The sequence below is a fragment of the Macaca mulatta genome, chromosome 11, assembly GCF_049350105.2.
Source record: "Macaca mulatta isolate MMU2019108-1 chromosome 11, T2T-MMU8v2.0, whole genome shotgun sequence".
Classification (NCBI taxonomy): Eukaryota; Metazoa; Chordata; class Mammalia; order Primates; family Cercopithecidae; genus Macaca; species Macaca mulatta.
The window spans coordinates 96744285-96768034 of NC_133416.1; the positions used below are offsets into that span (position 1 = coordinate 96744285).

At 38.6% G+C, this 23750-nt stretch overlaps 1 protein-coding gene across 7 annotated transcripts in view; it reads right to left on the reverse strand.

The window, feature by feature from the left end:
- The window catches only part of POC1B (POC1 centriolar protein B), a 102042-nt gene that overhangs the window by 41779 nt on the left and 36513 nt on the right, over positions 1-23750 (reverse strand). For all 7 annotated transcript variants that reach the window (XM_077952801.1, XM_077952799.1, XM_015152388.3 and 4 more), the window contains 5 exon segments: positions 10689-10796; positions 10135-10250; positions 8879-9012; positions 6092-6160; positions 5255-5407 (listed from right to left, as the gene is read on the reverse strand). In XM_077952801.1, the coding sequence (XP_077808927.1) occupies positions 5255-5407; positions 6092-6160; positions 8879-9012; positions 10135-10250; positions 10689-10796 (580 nt within the window).

Genomic DNA, 23750 nt, shown 5'->3' on the forward strand with positions numbered 1-23750 from the left:
ATTAGGGATGGCAGTGAGGACACTACAGTGTTAATCCAGGTCTCTAGTGATGAAGTCTTGGCCAGTGATAAGAGGGGTGGAATAATTTTTAAAGCACTTACCATGTTTGATGGGTATGGCTGTAGTTTTAGAAACAGTAAAAGCATTTTATAACTATCCAGCCAATGTGTTGAAGGGGAGGTATAACTGCTGTGCTATAGTAAAGAAGGAATAAAGCTGTGCATGGTGAGGATGAGGGACGATCAGCTCATCTAGCCAAAACCGTTGTCTCTTCCTGGCTGTCCCACAAAGCAGAAAACAAACACAGCCTCCTGCCATTAACTCTAAGTCCAGAGTTGAGGCAAAGAACAGAAATGTGAGAGTGACTTGTTTTCCTTTTAATCTTAAGACTCGCTGTCCAGAGACTGCTTGCATACGTTTTATTCTTTTTTATCTACTGCCACCTAGTGTAGATAGAAAATTATTTACCTGCAAAAATACAATCTAGTTGCACCATCTGAAATTGAAACTGCTCAAGAAATCTAAATCACATAGAGTCAGCACCTGTCATAAAAAAACAAAATCCTTGACCTACAAGTTCTGATGTAATTAACAGTATTTAACTGCGTAAGTTGCTGTCACACAAGTTAAATAGAGCCGGAAGTTCTTACTAAGTAACATTTATAGTCCTTGCCATAAAAAAAATATGCTGAGGGGGTGATACAGTTAAATTCTTTGCTAGCTAACTTCCAGGAATACTAAGAGTATCTTGTAGCTCCTGATATTTATTAAAGGGAAGAATATGTTAATAATTAGAGTTGCCTTAAAATGAAGTGGGCTGCCTATGAGAGGCCAAGTTCTCCATGGCTGAACAAGGGTATATAACTGGGACTAATGAATGATGTAAGGGTTAGCCTGTATGACCTCAAAGGTACCATCCCACATCCCCCTCTGAGATTCTCTGTGTCCATGATACTGAGGAGTCCATGAACATAAAACCTCTACTAATAAATTCCATAGGCCTTCACCAGACTACAAGCTTCTGAAGGGCAAGGAGTATGCCCATCTTGTTCACTGCTGCATACTCTAAAGCTAGTACAACATCCAGCACACAGATACTTTAATATCTGGTAACAGGATAAAATGTAATTTTGTTTATATTGAAGCATTACATCAAAGTGGTTAAAACACAGAATGGAACCAGAGTGCCTGGGTTGAATGAAATTCTAGTGCTGCCACTTATTAACTTTAAGATTTAACTAACATACACCTAAATTTCTCATGGGATAATAGTGGTACTTATTTCACTGAGATTTTAGGAATATTAACTTAATTTGTATAAAACACTTAGAACAGTCTTGTATAACTGTCAGACTTTATCATCATGTAATGAACATTTACTGAGGCCTGAAACAGTATAAACATATACCACAGTTAGAAGTAGAATACAAAATGGATAGACAAGTGGTCATTTTAAAAAATCATAAATGGTGGTGTTTTCAACCTTACTAGAAGATTGAGATAAAAGCCCAATCTCAGACTTAAAGACTTAAATTGATCACTTGTACTTTTCAACAGTGAATCATGGTCAGACTATCACAAAATATTATTATATAAATATTTGGTTAAGGTAAAGGACATTTTCCTTCCTGCTAAATATCATAACAGAATTTCATATGCAATTTATATGTTAAGGTAGTCTCAAATGGCCATAAAAAACTGAAAGTCATCAGAACATTATTTTATTAAAAAATCGTTTTAACTAATTATAATCCCTGCTTACAATATTCTGCAATTCTCCTAGAATAACTATTTTGATGCTTTACTGTCATTAAGAGCTATGGCCATCCCTTAGAATGGTTCTACTCTCTTCTCATCAAAATATGTAAGAAAGAAGGGGACTGCTCAGGAGAAAAATATCACATGCACACACTGAAGGAACATCTGGTTTTGTCTAGGGGCAGGACAATGCAATTCAACTCAAGACAGTCTGAAGAAGATATAGTCAGCATGAACTAGTGATGTGCTATAGCACAATGTGGGTAGGGTCAAGATACCTTGTGTAAAAATGGGGCTTCTTTCCCACCAAAAAAAAAAAAAAGAGAGAGAAAGGTGCTGTTCTCATGTTTTTAATTAAGATGGAGTGCCCAGGCCAGGAGTACTAGGAAGGACCTATAGTTAGATAAGTAGGAAGAACTCGGGAGGGGCCTATTTCACATAGAGAGAATTTGATATTTCATGCCTTCTTTCATGTAGCCTCCTTCTCTCATTTATCTAAAAAGTAATCTGGCTATCACCCCCTCTATCCATGTAGGAATTAGTAATTTATATATTTAGTCAGCTGGTACCCAAGATCTAACACTCTGCAGGATTCCCCACCTTCAAACAAGTGAAGCGCTTAAAGCTAGCAAAGGGGTGGCTTTTGCAAAAGGCCAAACTGTTTTACTCAGCAGATTGAGATTATGCAATTCAGATGAGTCTCAAAGAAAACATAATACAAATCATAGAAATGTTATCTTGTTTCAAACCCAGAAATAAAACACTCATGGTCACTGCAGAGAAAGAAAAATTCATCAGTTCACTTAGATACCATTTATTCTACATATTTTAATAAGATCTATTTATTTTCCTTAAATCCTAATACTGACTTCAAAAAAAGATTTCCTAGTTTTAAATATTTTCCAAGTAACTGTATGTAAATTTGCCTAAAGCTTTGAAAAAAACTTAATCTACTGCATTAGTGTTTCAAAATAAAGTTTACTAATGATAAATGAACACTGCACAACTTTTATTCTAACTATTCCATTCTAACTGAAAGTTTTGAACTAAGTAGTCTTTGGCTTTGTGAGGGATCCATATTTATTAATTTGAAGTAGAGTCTTTAAAACACAATTTGGTACTTAACAATTATTTATTCATAATACTAAAGTTGTTCCCTGTCTAGAAAGTTCATAACCTTGACTTTTTTTATAAGAGATTTTCTTTTTCTCTTTTTTTTTTGAGATGGATTCTCACTCTGTCGCCCAGGCTGGAGTGCAGTGGCACAATCTTGGCTCACTGCAACCTTCCAGGTTCAAGCGATTCTCCTGCCTCAGCCTCCTGAGTAGCTGGGATTATAGGCACGCACCACCACGCCCAGCTAATTTTTGTATTTTTAGTAGAGACGGGGTTTCACCATGTTGGTCAGGCTAGTCTCGAACTCCTGACCTCATGATCCACCCACCTCAGCCTTCCAAAGTGTTGGGATTACAGGTGTGAGCCACTGCACCTGGCCCAAGAGATTTTTAAGGAAAAAAAAAAAAAGAAACAATTACAACAATTGATTGTTCACATATAGAATCCTATCACTCTTCTGGCATTTTATATCACAGGGCCTCAAAGTGTTTTACAAAAGCCAGTCATGTTTTATACTTAATTTAAGCAGCCATGCATGTTTACAGATAATTTAAACTGTGTACACAGAGGCTGACTATGTCAAGGTCACAAAAAAAATTCAGTCACAAGGTTCAGCATTTTGTATAGTGCAATTGAACTCTAATTCCATGATGAAGAAAAGTCAGTGTTTAATATAAATTTTAAGGGTATATGTGAAAAATTTGTTTGAGAGTGGCTTTGCATGGCCTGGGTCATCCTGACCCAGCAACGCAAAACAACCCAGCTGGTTTAATGGCTTTTTGGCTGTACCATAAGAGCAGAGCCACTCAGGCAACTCCTTGACATTTTAAAGAAAGCCTAGCACTCTGAAATGAACTGGGGCTGACAGTAAATCAGAGAAAAAAGGGCTTGAATCTCTGTGCTGAGGTGAGTGTGGAGTCATGGAAATATCACTTAATTCACGAGGAAAGCAGTCTCGGAATCAGCCTGCAGTTCTGCTACCCAACGCCCTGGAAAGTGGCCAAATGGATATTTCCCTCCTGATCAATCCCGGCCAAGTCACAAGATGACAGAATAAAAACACCAAGAGTTAATAAAACCAACTTGGATAATACAAGAAAAGAATACTCAAGTTAAATTAAAATATATTTCACATGTATTTTATATGAATTTATATGATCACAGGGGATAAGAAATATAACTAGAAACAGAAGCAAAAAAAGTGAAAACCAAATTAGATTACATTTTTTTCTTTAAAACAGAAGAAAAATGATAACACAGCAAGTGGTACAAAGAAGTGGTAACATGCTTAATACTTTAGAAGAACTGAAAAGATTGTCAGAAGTTGGAAAAGACAAAGATAATAGCCAAGAACTGAAAGTCAACACTACCAAGGAAAAGCAAAGACAGAAATCCCAAGATATGGCTGGATTAAATAAAATCTAGAAAATAGTTTAAAAAACAAAGAACAAAAACATGTACTTAGATGCACAACTGGAGACTAGCAGAAGTGCCTGAGATAACAGCAAAGACCAAGACTAAGGAAAACGAAATGAAAGAAGTGATGTGGGTGAGGGTACATGGAATCACAGCATGAACAGTGAATGAGGCTACTGTGCATTGCCGCTCAGGAATACATCTCAAGAACTCAAAATACCTAACTCTAAAAGTAAAGAGACTGCCAGTGATAAAAATTCAGATGAACAGGTAATTTCTGACGTCAGCTCTTAGAAGAGAAATGGCTGAAGAAGAATCATGCAAAATAAGAATAGGCTAACATCGGCTAAGCATCTAGCAAAGATAAATCTCTCTTTGAAGACAAAAGAACACTTAAATCATAACATTTAAATTCATAGGACCTAAGGGAATTTGTCAACAAAAACCTACAATTAATAGATAATTATATATGTAAAATATATACAGGCAATAAAATTGTCTTAATTGTTAGATTTAATCACCAAGTCTCTTCTTTTACCTGTCCATAAGATTTTCTTTTTGCTATAAAAGTTTTAAGCTACCTATTTCAATAACCATTATAAAAATTTTTGCCCTTCAGCCTTATTCTCATGACAGCCATCATATGACCTCCCTAAATACACCTAGAATATAAAGCTAGTTCAGACTTCACAGTCACCAGAGGCCTTAGATTTAATTTCTCATTTCCTATTACTATCAACACCATTTTTTAGCTTTATTTCTAGGCCTTCAAGAAACAAATATAAAACTTTATTACACACTATAGTGAAAACAATTGTTTATCAAAGCGCTGCTGTTTTAAGGCAGCACTAGATTTTATATATAAAATATAAATATATATATATTCAGTAATTTCAAACACCTCCTTGACCAAAAGCCTCAAAATGTACACAAAATGTAGGACAAATATGCACAAAATACTCACTTCTACAGTCTCAACTTTTTCCTCATGGGGGTGTGGTGTTCTTGGGTAGATATCAAGAAGATGTGGTGGTGAATCAAAATGTAATCTTTTGAGATTTCTTTTGTTAAGACCTTTATAAGGCAATTCATCGAAGTTAGTCCTCCATAATAAGACCTATGAAAAAAGTCAATGATGTTGCAGTTATTGACTTGCATGTACAAGCAACAGAGCTGATTTTAAAACCCATAATATACAGAATTGTTCCCCAAAGTAGAAAGGGTAGATATATATTTCAACTATGTTACTATTTCTCAATATCTTTTTTAAGGTGTGATTGAGGGAGAGATTTAGCATTTTGAATTGCCTTCATGTCTGATTTAAAATTCATATTAAGAAAATATCTGGTTTTAAAATCCTCTTTTTGTTTTTTGGTCAAAGTCCAATTTCGGACTTGATCACTTTATTCAATAAATCTGGCCATGAATGGCTTTTGGTTATTTCAAATAAATGCAGATTTGCTATATAAATGACTTATATTTACCGTCCTCAAGAAGCTTAAGATTAGGCAATGATTCAAGCAAAAGTGCTATAAAATTACTGAAGGTGGACACATAGTGTCAGTTACATGTATAGTTAAGTGTAAAATGAGCAAAAGAAAATAACTATTTGAATTCCCAAAACTTAGAACTGGCTCTGTTTCAACTATGAGATATAGCAGACTTCATGGTACTGATTAAAATATAAGCTCATCACCAACCATCTTAACATATATAAACTAGCTGGTTATAAAACTCTTAGCTGAGGTCAAGGATTCTTTTACCTTAACCAAATCAAAGAGGAGCTGAAAGATTTACAAACCTGTGTGTCTGCACCTCCTGATGCAAATAGCTCTCCACCTTTTGAAAATGAAACAGCAAAGACAGGTCCCTGAGAAATAAACGGAGATAAAGAAAAAAAAGTACTTGGTAATGCTTTCTCATGGCCAAGAAGACTTTGGATGTCAATTTCTCATCCTAATTTATGCATACTACTCATGCAATAAGTCTGATAAAACATATCAGTTGCTAGCAACTAATGCTGGCAGAGTAAAGATAATCAAAGAATCAACCCAATCATATTAAAGCACAAATAAATGATACTAAAAAGTACTAAAAATTAATTTAAAAAATAACCTTCTTCTCCTTTCAAGAAAAGCTTGTATATATGTAAGTTCATAAGAATTTCTGTTAAGACTTTCTGGCTTTGGACTCTGTATTCAACCAATCACTAGCAGAAACTGAATGATAAATACGTGGGTAATGGGAATGAGGCTATTTACATAAAGTCCATTTCCTGATCAATGGGCTTCACTGAGTTCTCCCTTCACATAGGCAACCATAAACCACTAAAAGTTTAAAGAGCAGAACAGATAGGAGGAGAGCTGTGAATGATTAAAGTCAGTATTACAATTGTGAGAAAGATGAATTGGAGTAAGATGCTTGGTTGGAGGCCAGTTAGGAAGTTACTGTAATTATCTAGGTGAGAGGTAATGAAAACCTGAAATTGAGCAGTTACTGCGGAATTAGACAAGACTGTGCTTGGCACAGTCACAAGGTGGATAGCCTCTAGGTCAACTTTTCAGTCCAGATAAGAGTAAGTATTTCTTATCTCAAAAATATTAATATATACCATATGTTTTTAATATGTCCTTAATCTACACAAGAAAAGTTTTAGGAAAAACATCTTGTATTTTCCCAAGTAGACTATCCCACAGATTTAGGTTATAATATTAATAGCTTCATAAACACCTTCACTTCCAGACTAAAATTCCATCTTCATGTAGTGTTTTCCTACTGAAGACTGTGTTTATCTTTTTTTCCCTATTATTTTGTAGCTTTTTCATGGATATTTCAGTCCTTGGCCACTTTTATTGGTTGTGTTTATTCAGCCTAAATCCATGGATATGCATATATTTAAGCTGGTTAGTGTTTATTTCTGCTTTACCCTAACACCACTCCAGAATAAATGATAATGCAAAGCAGGAAGTCAGGCAGAACCTGTGAAAAAGAAACTCTTCTAGACCACAAAGCTCATTCTATTTCTAGATATAAACAGCTTATACTTGTTAAAAGGAAGTACCTTTAAAAAAAAGAGGATGCATTCTAAAAAATTCAGAGAAGTTTGAATGTTTTCTGGAAGAAAAGAGTAGTTTATATACCCCCCAAAATTTATCTAGGCCGGGCACAGTGGCTCACACCTGTAATCCCAGAACTTTGGGAGGCCGAGGCAGGCAGGCAGATTACCTGAGGTCAGGAGTTCAAAACAAGTCTGGCCAACATGGTAAAACTCTGACTCTACTAAAACAAAACAAAACAAAACAAAAAAACAAACAAACAAAAATAGCTGGGTGTGGTGGTGTGCCTGTACAGAAGGCTAAGGTAGGAGAATTGCTTGAACCCAGGAGGCAGAGGTTACAGTGAGCCGAGATTGTGCCACTGCACTCCAGCCTGGGTGGCAGACTAAGACTCTATCTCAAAAATAAAGAAAAAATAAATTTAAAAAATTGATCTATAATGCATTATATGCTGGCAGTGGTGGGGGGGGGTTGTCTTTGCACAGGCTCAATAAAAGGCACCCCTCTTACCTACTTGGTTCTAAACCACTTGAGAAATAAGACAAGGGAATATGGCATGTGAGAACTGAAATATCACTTTTCTTTCTAATAAATGCTTGTAAAAAGAGAATGTGGCTTTTATGTTTAACACAAATAGGCTTTCTAGAACTGATGCCCAGAATGAGTCACAGGCAAACTAGACAAGGGCAGGTCTCCCCACAAGGAATATCTGAGAAAAACAGTGAAGAGGGGCTCACTCGCAAAGGCAGGAGAGTAGAAGGTGTTCGGCTGTGCTTACCCAATTTCTCCTAAACCCACCAGCAAATTAGCAGAAGGAGTGAGGGAGCGGTGTGAGAGGCTGGGTGTCAGGGCTAAGCGGGACAGCCTCCACATGAAGGAAAGATCTGAAGTACGGGATCTACTTACCCATCACCATTTACCGAGTCAATCTATACAACATACTGATAAAGACAGCAGTAGAGGATTCATTTAATGGCCATTGAAAGATACATATTGATTTTGACAAGAATTACAAATAGTAATATTTCTTTTTTTTTTCTTTTTTTTTTTTTTTTTTTGATACAGAGTCTTGCTTTGTTGCTGGGCTAGAATGTAGTGGCACAATCTCAGCTTACTGCAACCTCCCCCTCCCGGGTTCAAGTGATGCCCCTGCCTCAGCCTCCCAACCAAGTAGCTTGGATTACAGAGACATGCCACCACATCTGGCTAATTTTTTGTATTTTAGTAGAGATGGGGTTTCACCATGTTGGCCAAGATGGTCTCGATCTCCTACCTCAGGTGATCCGCCCGCCTCAGCCTCCCAAAGTGTTGGGATTACAGGCGTGAGCCACCGCACTTGGCCACAAATAATATTTTTAAGAGTTGCTTCCAGAGGATAAAAACAGCCATGGGAGTAAAAAATTTTTATGATAGCAGCAAATATGGGCTATGTATGGAAAAAGAATAAAGGGGTATAAAAATGGATCAAAAATTTAAAATATATATTATTTTATATTTTTATATATAAAAAGCAAGAATCTGAGTGTTAATACCGTATGTCCTTGAAGTGTATAGATGAGCCTTCCTTCTAAGAGGTCCAGAATCTTAAGGGTACCATCTGAAGAAGCTGTGATGAGGTAGTTACCCGAAGGATGGAATGATATGCAATTAACTCCACCGCTGTGAACTGATTTGTAGAAAATAAAAGCAAAAAGTTCAGAGAACAATTCTTACTTTTAAAGATACCCCAGTACCTTATTAGCAATAGGTTGCAAATAAGAACACTGTTTCCACAACAACAAAATTCTATATAGCTCACTTTTGAAACGAGTATTTTGGCATCACATAGCATTAAGCTTCCAGTTAGAGAGCCAGAATAACTTTAAAAATGAGACTGTGCCACGGAAAGGTAATCTTACTGACCACATTACTATAAAGTCTTTGGAAATATTGCCAATAAAATTGACAGTTAATTATTGCCAGCTCAGATAAGGTATATAACCTAGCCTCAAATTAAAGGAAATAACCAATTAGTGGCTTGGGATTAAAGGGAGAAGTGTGTGGAGACACCTTTGAAAAGTACACAGTCCTATCATCATGCTTGAGAATTTGTTTCGGGACAGCATCCTTCCAACAGGAGGCAGTATAACACAATGATCAAAAGTTAATTTTTCTATGCACTGTGTAAGCAAGAAGACCTAAGTAGTTCTATTGATTATTTGAGCAAGTTAATTACCCTATTTAAATCTCAATTTCCTTATCTTTAAAATGTAATAATGATACATCCTAGGAATATTGTTTAGATTTGGCACAGTATCTGCTACATGGTAAACACTGGGTAACCTACTATGTTTAATAATAATTTGGATTTAATATAAATCCAATATAAACCAAGAAAATTCACTTCTCTTTTAGTTCAGTACATAGGCATAGTAGGTAGTTGTTTTCTACCAATTATAACACCTATTTGTGCTCACGTAACTCCCTGTGATTCAGAATTCAGTCATTTCTGTCCCTGACTTCTCACGCAATGCTGACAACCAGAGTTTGAAAATCTCATAGCAACTTCTTTTTTTTCTTTTTTTTTTTAACCAGCCTTCACATCATTTTTAAGGTCTCTTCACTTCCTGCTTTCCTTGGGCTTCTGAGACCCTGCTGTTGATGGGAGCTAATTATACTATTCTCTAGCCTGTTCCAAGGCAGCCCATGACCCCAAGTAAGAGAGGGCCAAACCACACCAACAAGGAGAATCAGTCCTTCCAAGAGGAGTCCATTCAGTAACTGAATTTTTTGTTAGGAAAATTGTTACCTTGGTAATGCTGTAGTAATTTGTTCACTCTTACATCCCAGACTTTCACAGTTTGATCAGAACCTGCTGAAGCTATGCATGTACCACTAGGGTTAAAGTCCACAAAATTTGCAAATCTAGGAGGAAAGAATAAGATGACCTAATATTTCAATTACTTTTTCTTGTTGTTGTTGTTGAGACGAAGTCTCACTCTTGTCACCTAGGCTGGAGTGCAGTGGCACGATCTCGGCTCACCGCAACCTCCGCCTCCCGGGTTCAAGCGATTCTCCCACCTCAGCCTGCCAAGGAATTACAGGCGTACACCACCATGCCGAGGTAATTTTTGTATTTTTAGCGGCAACAGGTTTTCACCATGTTGGTGAGGCTAGTCTCAAACTCCTGACCTCAGGTGATCCGCCTGCCTCAGCCTCCCAAAATGCTGGGATTACAGACGTGAGCCACTGCACCCAGCCATATTTCAATTTCTTTGCTCTCATTTCTTTATTTAAATTGTTATAATCAAATATCTCCTTAGAAAACTAACCCACATAAGTGCACAAAGAAAGTGTACTTACCCAACGGAATCTGAGAAGTTATTAACACATTGCTTATTTGTGGTATCCCAAATTTTAATAGTTTTATCCTCACTACATGACACAATTAGTCTTCCATCAGGTGAAAATCTGGAAAGAAGAAGAAGATGTTTTATGTGAAAGGCTCTGGAGAGTCACCACCTCACCTCTACACCACAAATAAATCAGGCTGTAAATATTAAATACCAGAGACCACTGTTACCATCCCATGCAGTAAAGTAATATTCTGCAGCCAAGATCATCATGACAAACAACACTCACAGACCACTAAAAGGTCAAAATATGCTATGTAGACTAACCAAGTTGCTTTTTTCCTTTTACTCTTTTATTTAAATAAGTTTTGTTTTATTGCATCTGCTTTAGGGTTTTGATTCAACTCTGCACTCACTCTAAGCCAAGTGCCTTGTATTTTGAAAAGAACTCTCTTCTATTTCTGTCACTAGACAGCATTATCCATATGATCCAAGAGAGGGCCTTTATTACTCATCCTACCAAGCCTGCAGTGAAACTTTTTGTAAGAAAAGGAATGGTGTGTTGAGAATTAAAATTAAGTGACATCACCAACAAAAGAACCTAACTGCCCATGCCTGTAACTTCTTGGACTTGGGGAGGCCAGAGAGCTCCAATGGACTGAAAATAGGACAACTCATTTATACAGAAGAGAACAGAAGCTCCTTCATGGAGAAACCTATCATCCACATGCCCCATTAAAAAGCAAATGAGAAAAATCCTCAGACATCTTGTCTACTGCTTTTATGCTGTCTATTCCTTTAAGATCCTTCCCAAGGTTCTTTTTTTATTTTTTGGCCACGATGCCTTTTAAATATAAATAGAAGAGCAGGAGACCACAGAGAAAATAAAAACAAAATTTAGACTATTAGAAAACTATGAATAGTATTTTTATTATATTTTAACAGTAACAAAAACCAAAAAAGACAGATTTAGGTCACAGACTATGTTTCAATTTTATTTGTAGTTTCCCTCTACGCCCAGAGTAAAGATTACTATAAGTCAACAATTAAGGGTGTGGAATATAATTGAAGATTTTTATTTTTGTTCTCTCCCTACTCCCATTCTTAAGGCTGACCTAAAATTCTTTGTGACAGAAACTTTGCATCTGGCATTCACAGATTCACACAGAAAAAAGACACACAGAAGCATAATTAAGTTCCATGTGAAATAATATTTAAAAATCAAGAAGGCTTGGTGCAGTGGCTCATGCTCGTAATCCCAGTACTTTGGGAGGCTAAGGCAGGCGGATCACCTGAGGTCAGGAGTTCGAGACCAGCCTGGCCAACATGGTGAAACCCTGTCTCCACTAAAATAGCCAGGCATGGTGGCAGGCGCCTGTAATCCCAGCTACTCAGGAGGCTAAGGCAGGAAAATCACCTGAACCCAGGAGGCAGAGGTTGCAGTGAGCTGAGATTGTGCCATTGCACTCCAGCCTGGGTGACACAGTGAGACTCGCCTCAGAAAAAAATAAATATAAAAAAGCAAGAAAATAACCTTTCAAGGAAAAATTTTCCATGCTGGGTAGTTTACCCTGATTTTACGGTAAGTAATAATTTATTAATATTTTCTTTCAGAAAATGTGAGAAAAATTCAAATATGAAGGCAGTATTATAAAAAGGCTCCAAATAGAGGAAGCTTATATATAGACCCTGGGGAAAAAAACCTACTCAGATAAACATGGCATAATAATTATAAAAATCTGGCCAGGTGTGGTGGCTCATGCCTATAATCCCAGCAGCTTGGGAGGCCGAGGTGAGCGGATCACCTGAGGTCAGGAGTTCGAGACCAGTCTGGCCAACATTGTGAAACCCCATGTCTACTAAAAAATACAAAAATTAGTGGGGCATGGTGGCAGGTGCCTGTAATCCCAGCTACTCAGGAAGCTAAGGCAGGAGAATTGCTCAAACCCGGGAGGCAGAGGTTACAGTGAGTTGAGATCACTCCACTGCACTCCAGCGTAGGTGACAGACTGAGACTCTGTCTCAAAAGAAAGAAAGAAAAAAAAAACTGTAAAAAACTAATGCAAGGAATCAAATTGTGTTACTTACTAAGCTTCTTTTTAAAAAATATTACTTAATGTGACTATGTTAAGTAACCAGAATATTTCTACGAGAAGACTTAACTCTTACATTTCAAGAAAGCAATTATGGAGAAAAATATTTAATAAAGGAAATGTTTAGATAATAACAAAGTATAAAAGTACTTACCCTATGACATCAGCCAAATTACTACCACCACAATCACATCATTATCCTACCCATATTCCTTGAGCATATATGTCCTAGAATGGTTCCTAACACATTACATGTATCATCTCATTTAATTTTCAGCATAACCCAGTAAAACAGGTGCTACTGCTTGTCTCAATTTACAGTGAAGAAACAGAGGCACATAAAGGATAAGTAACTGACAATGTTATCAGGTCAGTGGGGAGAGGGGTCCGGATTTGAATCAGGCAGTTGTTTCCACAGCCAAACCTCTGAACCACTCTGCTTAAGTCTCTGACAAAAAGGAAGTGTCTTCTACTGGCCCAAATTACTTGGAGCACTGGAAGTTCTGTGTCGCTTCTGTGTAAACAACAGAAGGTTCTAAAGTGGAGAGGAACCACGAGGCAGTGCTGTTAGGAGGCTATACACCACCCTGGAATAAACATCTGTGTGCTGCCATAAGCTGTAGGTAAAACAGGCATGGTCCCTGTCCCTAAGGAGTTTGTGGGAAAGATTTTCACCCACTGATTCATTCAAAGATTCCCTGAGCACTTGTCAGTGCCTGGCACTGGGCACTGCCGTGAGTAGTAGGACTACAGCTGTGAATGAGACTGGCAAGATCCCTGCCCTCATGAGGCTTTTGTTCTAGGGAGAAGGGAGGACACACAAAAAACATAATTTTAGAAAGTGATATGAAAAAGGGTTGTAACAAAACAGGTGCCAATTTGTCACCAGAAGCTCCATAGAGGAAACAGGATTTTAAAGAAACTTGCAAATGAGGAAAAGCATTGTCTTGGTCAGCTAAAAGTGCCTCCTGAGCAGGAGGGGCCGTAGCTGGGAGAAATTTCCCAGAGCAAAATAAACGAAGGGGATGTGAACCTCAAATGAGTTAAAGTACAGGCAGTGGCTGGGAAGAACCTGGTACCAGAAGGAGGCGAGGTTTCTACCATCAGCTTAACAGAAACGAAGGGGACTGAGGTTAAGGCCTTCCTCCTGCTCTGGTCACTGCATTATAGTCCTGCATATGCTCTCTGTATGTGTTTTTTTTGCATTTCAGGTCGCTGAAAGTGGGAATGATGATTTCTATTTCCTCCTCCTCCCTTTTATTTTTAATTAGATACATCAAAAATAGGTTAGCACCAATAAAACAGGCTTCTCTTTGCCCTGACTTTGATTAGGAAAGGTTAGTCCTTTATTGTCAGGGCTCAAATAACATCTAACTAGACTTTTAAGAATTTAAAGAGGATATAAAATTTCTAAGACATTAATAGATTTCTGACTCTCTTAATTTAGTACCACCCAACTGCCTTTAAAAACGTCTACAAAGTGTATCACCAAGATGGATATTACATTAGTCAATAGTGAATACTGGATCAGCAAACATGGACATTCGAGAGTTTCAGAGGCATATGAGAAGTTAGTTAAACTACTACTGAATTCCTTAAACTTTACTGGTATTCATTCAAAAGAATGAGGAAATTCTTTTTTTTTTTTTTTTTTTTTTTTTGAGTCGTAGTCTCGCTCTGTCGCCCAGGCTGGAGTGCAGTGGCCGGATCTTAGCTCACTGCAAGTGCAAGCTCCGCCTCCCAGGTTTACGCCATTCTCCTGCCTCAGCCTCCCGAGTAGCTGGGACTACAGGCGCCCGCCACCTCGCCCGGCTAGTTTCTTGTATTTTTTTTAGTAGAGACGGGGGTCTCACCATGTTAGCCAGGATGGTCTCGATTTCCTGACCTCATGATCTGCCCGTCTCGGCCTCCCAAAGTGCTGGGATTACAGGCTTGAGCCACCGCGCCCGGCCTTTTTTTTTTTTTTTTTTTTTCTAGACAGGGTCTCACTCTGTCACCCAGGCTGGAAAGCAGTGGTGCGATCTCCGCTCATTTCAGCCTCAACCTCCAGGGCTCAGGTGATCATCCCACTTTAGCCTCCAAAGTAGCTGGGATTACAGGCTTGTGCCACCATGCACGGCTAAGTTTTGTAATTTTTGTAGAGACAGGGTTTCGCCATGTTGCCCAGGCTGGTCTTGAACCCCTGGGCTCAAGCAATCCTCCTGCCTTCGCCTCCCAAAGTGCTAGAATTACAGGTGTGGGCCACTGTGCCCAGCCTAGAATGAGGAAATTCTTGAACTTATTTCTGGTAAAACTGATTCACATGTCCTTGAAAGTAGCCCAAATTATATAACAGGAGTCTTTTTAACTTGGAATCTACAGAGTTCCTGTAACTGTATGTAAAAATTTTATGTCCATATTCATAGTCATAGTTACTTGTTCATTACAGAACCAAAAGCATCCATGAACCATTAAAAGTCTTACAGTGCTTTCATAGGGCCGGTGTGGTGGCTCATGCCTGTAATCTCAGTACTGTGGGAGGCCGAGGCAGGCAGATCATTGAGGCCATCAGTTTGAGACCAACCTAGGCAATATGGTGAATCCCCATTGCTGCTAAAAATGCAAAAATTAGCAGGGCCTGGTGGTGCATGCTTGTAATCCCAGCTACTTGGGAGGCTAAGGCAAGAGCATCCGGGAGGCGGAGGCTGCAGTGAGCTAAGATCGCACCACTGCACTTCAGCCTGGGTGACAGAGTGAGACTGTCTCAATAGACAGACAGACAGAGAGACAGACAGACAGACAGACAGACAGCTAGATAGATAGATAGATACTGTCTTAAAAAATCAAATTTTCCTTTGACAGATAGATAGATAGATAGATACTTTCTTAAAAAATTAAATTTTCCTTTGGCTATTTTTTTTTTTTTTTTTTTTTTTTGAGACGGAGTCTCACTCTGTCACCCAGGCTGGAGTGCAGTGGCCGGATCTCAGCTCACTGCAAGCTCCGCCTCCTGGGTTCACGCCATTCTCCTGCCTCAGCCTCCCGAGTAGCTGGGACTACAGGCGCCCGTCACCTCGCCTGGCTAGTTGTTTTTTTGTATTTTTTAGTAGAGATGGGGTTTCACTGGGTTAGCCAGGATGGTCTCGATCTCCTGACCTCGTGATCCGCCCATTTCAGCCTCCCAAAGTGCTGGGATTACAGGCTTGAGCCACCGCGCCCGGCCTCCTTTGGCTATTTCTTATCATCAGAATACATTTTCTATAAAAACACACTCAGGGCTCTGGGACCAAACAGGGCAGGAACTATTTCATGTCCCATAAGACACAAATCATTAGTAAGAGGAACTCTGAAGCCAACAGCTCTTCAGTACTAGGAGGAAGCAGTAAAAAGTAGTGGAAATAAGACTGCTCAGTAAATACTAAGTCTTGAATCCTAGGGACAGTTCTGCAACTGTCCAGCTATGTAATCTTGTAAACTCACAACCATAATGGCCACCATTTCCTATTTATATAATGAAGGAGTCTGGATTGAATCAGCCCTAAAATTTTCACAGACTCTAAAAATTTGGCAGTCTCAGAGTTTGCTTTGATAGAATTTGATGCTTACAGATTGAGGGTGAAGTTCAAGTCAATAAGCAAAACATTTATTTTTTTTAAGTGTTGGTCAGCATTAGAAGAGAAACCATCTGTTGACTACAGTAGCAGGATTCATTTCTGCAACTGCTGAGAGACAAAAAGCAGATGAAAAAGATGTAAAAAGATGAAGCATGCCATGAACATTACTTGTTGGGGAATTTACCGTCTACGTGCCCAGGCTTCCTTCCTGGAATCTCCACCCATGAGTACAACTGCTTGCTGGGCATCTCCTCTTGGATATCCTGCGAGAACCTCCAGCTCTAAACTTGTCCAAATGAATTCACCCTCTTTCTCTTGAAGAGGAAGGTTCTCTTCTTTTCCTTCTCTTTATCCAGTGTTTTCTTTCTCAGAAAATGGTTTCTAAAGCCAGAAACTCGGGGATCTGGCTTGATTCTTCTTTCTCTTCTACTTTCCTACATTCCAGTCCATTATTGGGTCCTGTCTCCTCAAACCACAATTGGCCCTGTTGTCTTCCACTCTCCACAAGCAACAAAGTGATCTTTAAATCTTAAATAAAATTGGGTCATTTTTCTGCTTAAAACCCTTCAGTGGTTTCTCGTTTCCTTTGGGGAGAAGTGTGACATGCTCATAGCCCTCTAGGACCCGTCCTCCTGTGCCTTCATCTTCATCACCCTCCTCTTCCTCACCTTCTCTTAGGTCCCTTGCTTTTGCTCAGATGTTTCCCTGTGCCTTAAACACTGTCCTCTAGTCTTTACCTAGTTTAAAATCTGTAAAAGGATTTTACACATCTGTCAAGCTCTCTGCTTCAATGTCACTTCCTCAGGAGCGGCCTTCCTGAACACTGTCACCAGTAGGCTAGCGCCCCAGGATGTGTTCTTGGAGTTGCCCACAACCATATTCATTCATTCATTCATTCATTCATTCATTCATTCATTCATTCATTCAGAGATACACTCTCGCTCTGTAGCCCAGGTTGGAGTGCAATGGCAGGATCTCAGCTCACTGCGACCTCCGCCTCCCGGGTTCAAGCGATTCTCATGCCTCAGTTACCCCGCTTCCCCAGGTAGCTGGGATTACAGGCATGTGCCACCATAACTGGCTAATTTATGTATTTTTAGTAGAGATGGGGTTTCGCCATGTTGGCCAGGCTGGTCTTGAACTCCTGGCCTCAAGTGATCCACCCGCCTCAGCCTCCCAAAGTGTTAGGATTACAGGCGTGAGACACCGCGCCTGGCTCAACATCCACATTTATACTTCAGTACTCCACGCTGGCTTCTCTAATAGGATATAAGCAAAAAGAGGCAACTCACATCTGTCTCACTCAATGCTCTATCCCCAGACACTGGCACTGAGTAGGTCCTTAGTAAATGTTTAGGAAATTTTAAAAAACAGTTTTAAGGGAATTTAAACTAACTTAATATTATATATAGCCAATGTAAGCTGAGAAAAATCTTTGCAATTCTTTGCACAACAATGTGAATATACTTAATGCCACAGAACTGTATACATAAAAATGGTTAAATTGGTAAATTTTGTTATATATATTTTACCACAATTTTACAAAATCTTTTCAATTCAGATGGTCAAAATATCACTTTGCAATCCTACCAACAACTGAAAATTATAGGCAGATATTTACTCCCGAAAAATCAATGCTGGAAAAGCAATAGACTTGGAAAAGTTCTCTACTACATTAACTTGTACTTATATTTTATTAAGAACACTATAAAGAAATGTAAGTTATCCCACCATATGGGCATTATTTTTAAAAACATAGGGCTATAGGGCTATACTAATTTTAACTTTTAGAAAAATTCTTTTGTAACTAAAAAGATATTTCTCACCTACATACATATATTTCAAATGATGTTTTCTTCATCATTAAAGTTATTTTTAAAAATTGAGAAATACAAAAAATTTTAAAAGTCCAGATCTTGTCACTCAAACACAATTACATTTAATATCTTGTGTATAATAGATGACTCATCTTTTGTTCATGCAAAGGTCTTTTAACATACAACCACTGCATTCCATGCCCCCATGTAAACATATTTTCATGCCATAACTTGCATATACACTCCCTTTTTACTGGTTACATCATAATCTAACTATATTTAACTAGGTTTTTTATTTGAAATAAAAATTGGAAAAATTGGTTATTTCGAATTTCTCATCATTTCAAATTATACTGAAAGCACTATCTTTGAATGCAAAGCTTTTTCATGTTTTTGCAAAAAAGTATTTATTTTAGATACATTTTTGGTTGTAGAATCACTGCAATAAAGATGCCTGACATATTTTGCAAATACACTTATAAAAAGACTGTACTATTTACATTTTAAAAGCATGAATATATTTCCCAATATATGGTATGCCTTATTTATTTAAATTAACCTTTGTTAAATTAGATTATAACAAAGGTTAGTCTAGAGCAATCAACTGTTCACCTCCTCTTACACTAATGGGCACCATCTCTGCGCCGCACTGAACAAGCTTGGGCTCCAAGAACAAACTCATAGAAAGTATTGGGCATGGAGATAGACACAGAATTTTAATTACTTAAGTCCATGGCATACATTTCAAATTCAAATACTAAAGGCAGAAACAATTGCTCTACTGATCGTCTTCATCCATTTAAGTACACTATCCATGCACTGGGAGGAAGAGCAGTACCACTTGGATTATTTTAAATATCTAGTTGTTTAATTCATCTAAATTTTTTTTGGTAAAATATTCAACTTTATATTTTTCCAAATATAAATCTAGTTATCTTAACTACATATTAAATAGACCATATATTTCCCCACTGATCGGAAATGCCACCTTTATTGTAAGTTCTCATATATACATGTATCTGCTTCTGGGCTTTATATGAACTCTTTTCTTAATCCTATACCATGATTACCATATTTTAATTACTATGGTTTTATAATAAGTTTTGAAAACTGGTTGGACAAGTTTCTTCTTTCTTTCTTTTTTTTTTTTCTGAGACAGGGTCTCTCTCCATTAGCGAGGCTGAAGTGCAGTGGCAACATCTCAACTCACTGCAGCCTAGGCCTGCTAGGCTCAGGTGATCCTCCCAGCTTAACATCCAAAGTAGCTGGGACTACAGGTGCATGCCACCATGCCCAGCTAATTTTTGTATTTTTTGTAGAAATGGGGTTTTGCCATGCTGCCCAGGCTGGTCTCTAACTCCTGGACTCAAGCAATCCACCCACTTCTTGCAAGAGGCTGATAAGTCATAAAGCCAATTCATATATATATATATTATTATTTTTTTTTTTGATAGAGTCTCACTCTGCCACCCAGTCTGGAGTACAGTGGTGTGATCTTGGCTCACTGCAAACTCCGCCTCCAAGGTTCACACGATTCTTGTGTCTCAGCCTCCCAAGTAGCTGGGAATACAGGTGTGTGCCACCATGCCTGGCTAATTTTTGTATTTTTAATAGAGATGGGGTTTTGCCATGTTGGCCAGGCTGGTCTCAAACTCCTGGCCTCAAGTGATCCACCTGCCTCAGCCTCGCAAAGTGCTGGGATTACAGGTGTGAGCCACCTGGCCCTAATTGTTAGGGCCATGTTGGCCAGGCTGGTTTCAAACTCCCGGCCTCAAGTGATCCACCCACCTCGGCCTCCCAAAATGCTGGGATTACAGGTGTAAGCCACCTGGCCCTAATTGTTAGGGTCATGTTGGCCAGGCTGGTCTCAAACTCCTGGCCTCAAGTGATCCACCCACCTTGGCTTCCCAAAGTGCTGGGATTACAGGTGTGAGCCACCTAGCCCTAATTGTTTTCTTGTCAATTTTCCTTGGCTATTCTTGTACATTTATCACATTCATGTGAATTTTTAAATTTATTTGTCAGGTTCCACTAATTCCTTGGACAGAATTTCCAGTTCTGGTCATGCGGTAGTAAAGGTTATCAGACTTACTCCTCCACCACAAACAACCATACAACTGCCAAATATATGAAGCAACTGTTTTTAGGAACTAGGCAAGAGATAGCATAGGGTTGTGAATCTTGGGAGACAGGAAACAAATGAGATAAGCAATAAATATGTCCTAGATTTCTACATGGGGGCACTTTCTAAACCTTAGTACATGGAAGTGGAGCCCAAGGAGATAACAGCAGTCTCACTGGGCACAGGAAACAGCAATCAGAACTCAGGGCTGCTAACGGGCTGAAATTTTGAGGACAGGGTACAAGAGAAGATTTACGAAGAGCAGAATCCCCGAAAATTCTGCATTGGAAAAAAATTTACAAGGAACCCCCTTGTATACAATACAATCCCCTTTGTATTGTCAAATACAAAGCTGCCCGTGCAAAGGCAACAAGGCTTGGCAGAGAACAACTACTGGGAGACTGTGAGCAGAACAAAGATTACAGAGGTTACACAGAACTGAGAGATGTTCAAGCTCTGACCAGCCTTTGCTGAATACTCCAGGTATTCAGCTGAAATGCTAGAAGGGCCACTGGCACTACAGCCCATGAGTAAAGACTACACTAGATCCACCCTACACAGGCTAAATCCAAGCCTCAACAGAATCTCTTTGAGCAAGCAGAAAGTTAATTTCTTTTTTTTTTTTTTTTTTTTTTTGAGACGGAGTCTCACTGTGTCTCCCAGGCTGGAGTGCAGTGGCGTGATCTCGGCTCACTGCAAGCTCCGCCTCCCGGGTTCATGCCATTCTCCCACCTCAGCCTCCCGAGTAGCTGAGACTACAGGCGCCCGCCACCACGCCCGGCTAGTTTTTTGTATTTTTAGTAGAGACGGGGTTTCACCGTGTTAGCCAGGATAGTCTCGATCTCCTGACCTCGTGATCCACCCGCCTCGGCCTCCCAAAGTGCTGGGATTACAGGCTTGAGCCACCGCGCCCAGCCGAAAGTTAATTTCTTACCAGAACAAAACTTAACACTCTTTAGACAATGACAGCACAATCTAAACTAAAAAATTTAGCCATGTTTGGATATACAATTAAAAAATCACAGGACATATAAAGAAGCAGAAAAATTTCACCCAGATATGGCATGGATGTTGGAATTAGAGCTGTAAAACAATTATTACAAATATGTTCAAGGATTTAAAGTAAAAGACAGGCATCATGGGCAAACAAATGGAGAATCTCACCAGAGAAATGGATATAGTTAATTGGATCCTACAGCAGAAAAGACCAGTGAACTTGAGGATAAGCCAATAGGAATTATACAAACTAAGCATAGGGAGAAAAAAATGTAAAAATATGAACAAAGCCTCAAAAAACTGTGGGACAGTATCAAGTGGTCAAACATACATGAATTTGGAGCTTCAGAGATGAGAAAGAAATTAGGGAAGAAAAATATATGAAGAAAAGGACAAAAATTTGTACAAATATGAAAAATATCAATCCATAGATCCAAACATTTCAGTGAACTATGATAAAATAGATAAAACCAAACCTAGACCCATCATGGTCAAATTGCTGAAAACAAAAGATCTGAGAGCAGCAGAGAAAAAAGATACATTATATATAGGGGAATTACATTAAAGTGATTGCTGGCTTAACATTAAAAAAATGCAAACTAAAAGACAATAGAATTACATCTTAGTCCATTTAGGCTGCTATAACAAAATACTGCACACTGGGTAGTATATAAACAACAGAAATTTATTTCTCACAGTTCTAAAGGCTAAGTTCTACATCAGAGCACCAGCAGATTTGGTGTTTAATGAGGGCCTGTGATACGATTTGGCTGTGTCCCCACCCAAATCTCATCTTGAATTGTAGTTCCCATAATCCCCACTTGTTGTGGGAGGGACCTGGTGGGAGGTAATTGAATCATGGGAGTGGTTACCCTAATGCTATTCTTTTTTTTTTTTTTTTTTTTTGAGACAGAGTTTTGCTCTTGTTGCCCAGGCTGGAGTGCAATGACATGATCTCGGCTCACCTCCACCTCCACCTCCCGGGTTCAAGTGATTCTCCCGCCTCAGCCTCCCATAGCTGGGATTACAGGCATGCTCCACCACGTCCAGCTAATTTTTTTTTGTATTTTTAGTAGAGATGGGGTTTCTCCATGTTAGTCAGGCTGGTCTTGAACTTCCGATCTTAGGTGATCCACCCACCTTGGCCTCCCAAAGTGCTGGGATTACAGGTATGAGCCACCACATCTGACATGCTATTCTTTTTATAATGAGTGAGTTCTCATGAGATTTGATAGTTTCATAAGGGGCTTTTCCCCCTTTTGCTCAGCATTTCTCCTTGCTGCCACCATGTGAAGATGGATGTATTTGATTCCCCTTCTACCATGATTTGCAAGTTTCCTGAGGCCTCCCAGCTCTACAGAACTGTGAGTCAGTTAAACCTCTCCTGTATAAATTACCCAGTCTCAGGTATGTCTTTATTAGTAGTGTGAGAACAAACTAATACAACCTGTTTCCTGGCTCATAAATGACACCTTCTTGCTGTGTTCTCACATGGTGAGAGGCGAGGGTCTCTCTGGGGCCTCTTTTAAAAGGCATAAATCCTATTCATGAGGGGTGTGCTTCATGAGCTAATCACCTCCCCAAGGCCCCATCTTTTAATACCATCACCTTTGGGGTAAGGATTTCAACACATGAATTTTTTGGGAGACACAAACTCAGACCATAGTAAATGACATCACTAAAGCACTAAAAGAAAAAATTATCTGCCAAACTAGAATTCTACATCTCAGAAAAAATATCCTTTATAAAGGATAAACAAAAAGTTCAGAGAAGTCATCCATCACCAGGAGACCTTCACTAGAAGAAATGGTAAGTGAAGTGTTTTAGGCTGAAGAGAAATGATATCAGATGGAAACTTGGATCTACACAAATGAATAAAGAATGCTGGAAGTAGCAAATATGGGGGTAAATATAAAAGACTTTTTTGTTTCTTATTTTCTTTAAAAGAAAATTGGCTGCTTAACATATTGTGAGCTTACACCATATGCAGGTGTAAACTGTCAAGAAGTAAATGGAGATATAGTTCTGGAAGTTCTAACATTATACATAAAACAGCATGAAATTAATTCAAGAGTAGACTGTGGTAAGTTAAGGATGCATATTGTAATTTCTAGAGGTTACCACAAAACAAAAAAGACAAAGAGTAAAGCTAAGAATAAAATAGGTAAGTAGAATACTAAGAAATAGTTGATTAATCCAAAAGGAGAGAGGATAAAGAAATAACAAACACAAGGGATAAATGGGATAAATAGAAAGCAGTAAGATGGTAGACTTAAACCAATCACAGCACTGATTACATAAATTTAAACAGACTAAGACCTCCACTTAAAAGGCAGAGATTTTCAGACGCAACTACTTTGAAATAAAAGGACCTTATTTCTAAGTTTACTACACAACATACATTTAATAGATGATAGTAGCTATCTATATTAGCAACCCCCAAAACTATGT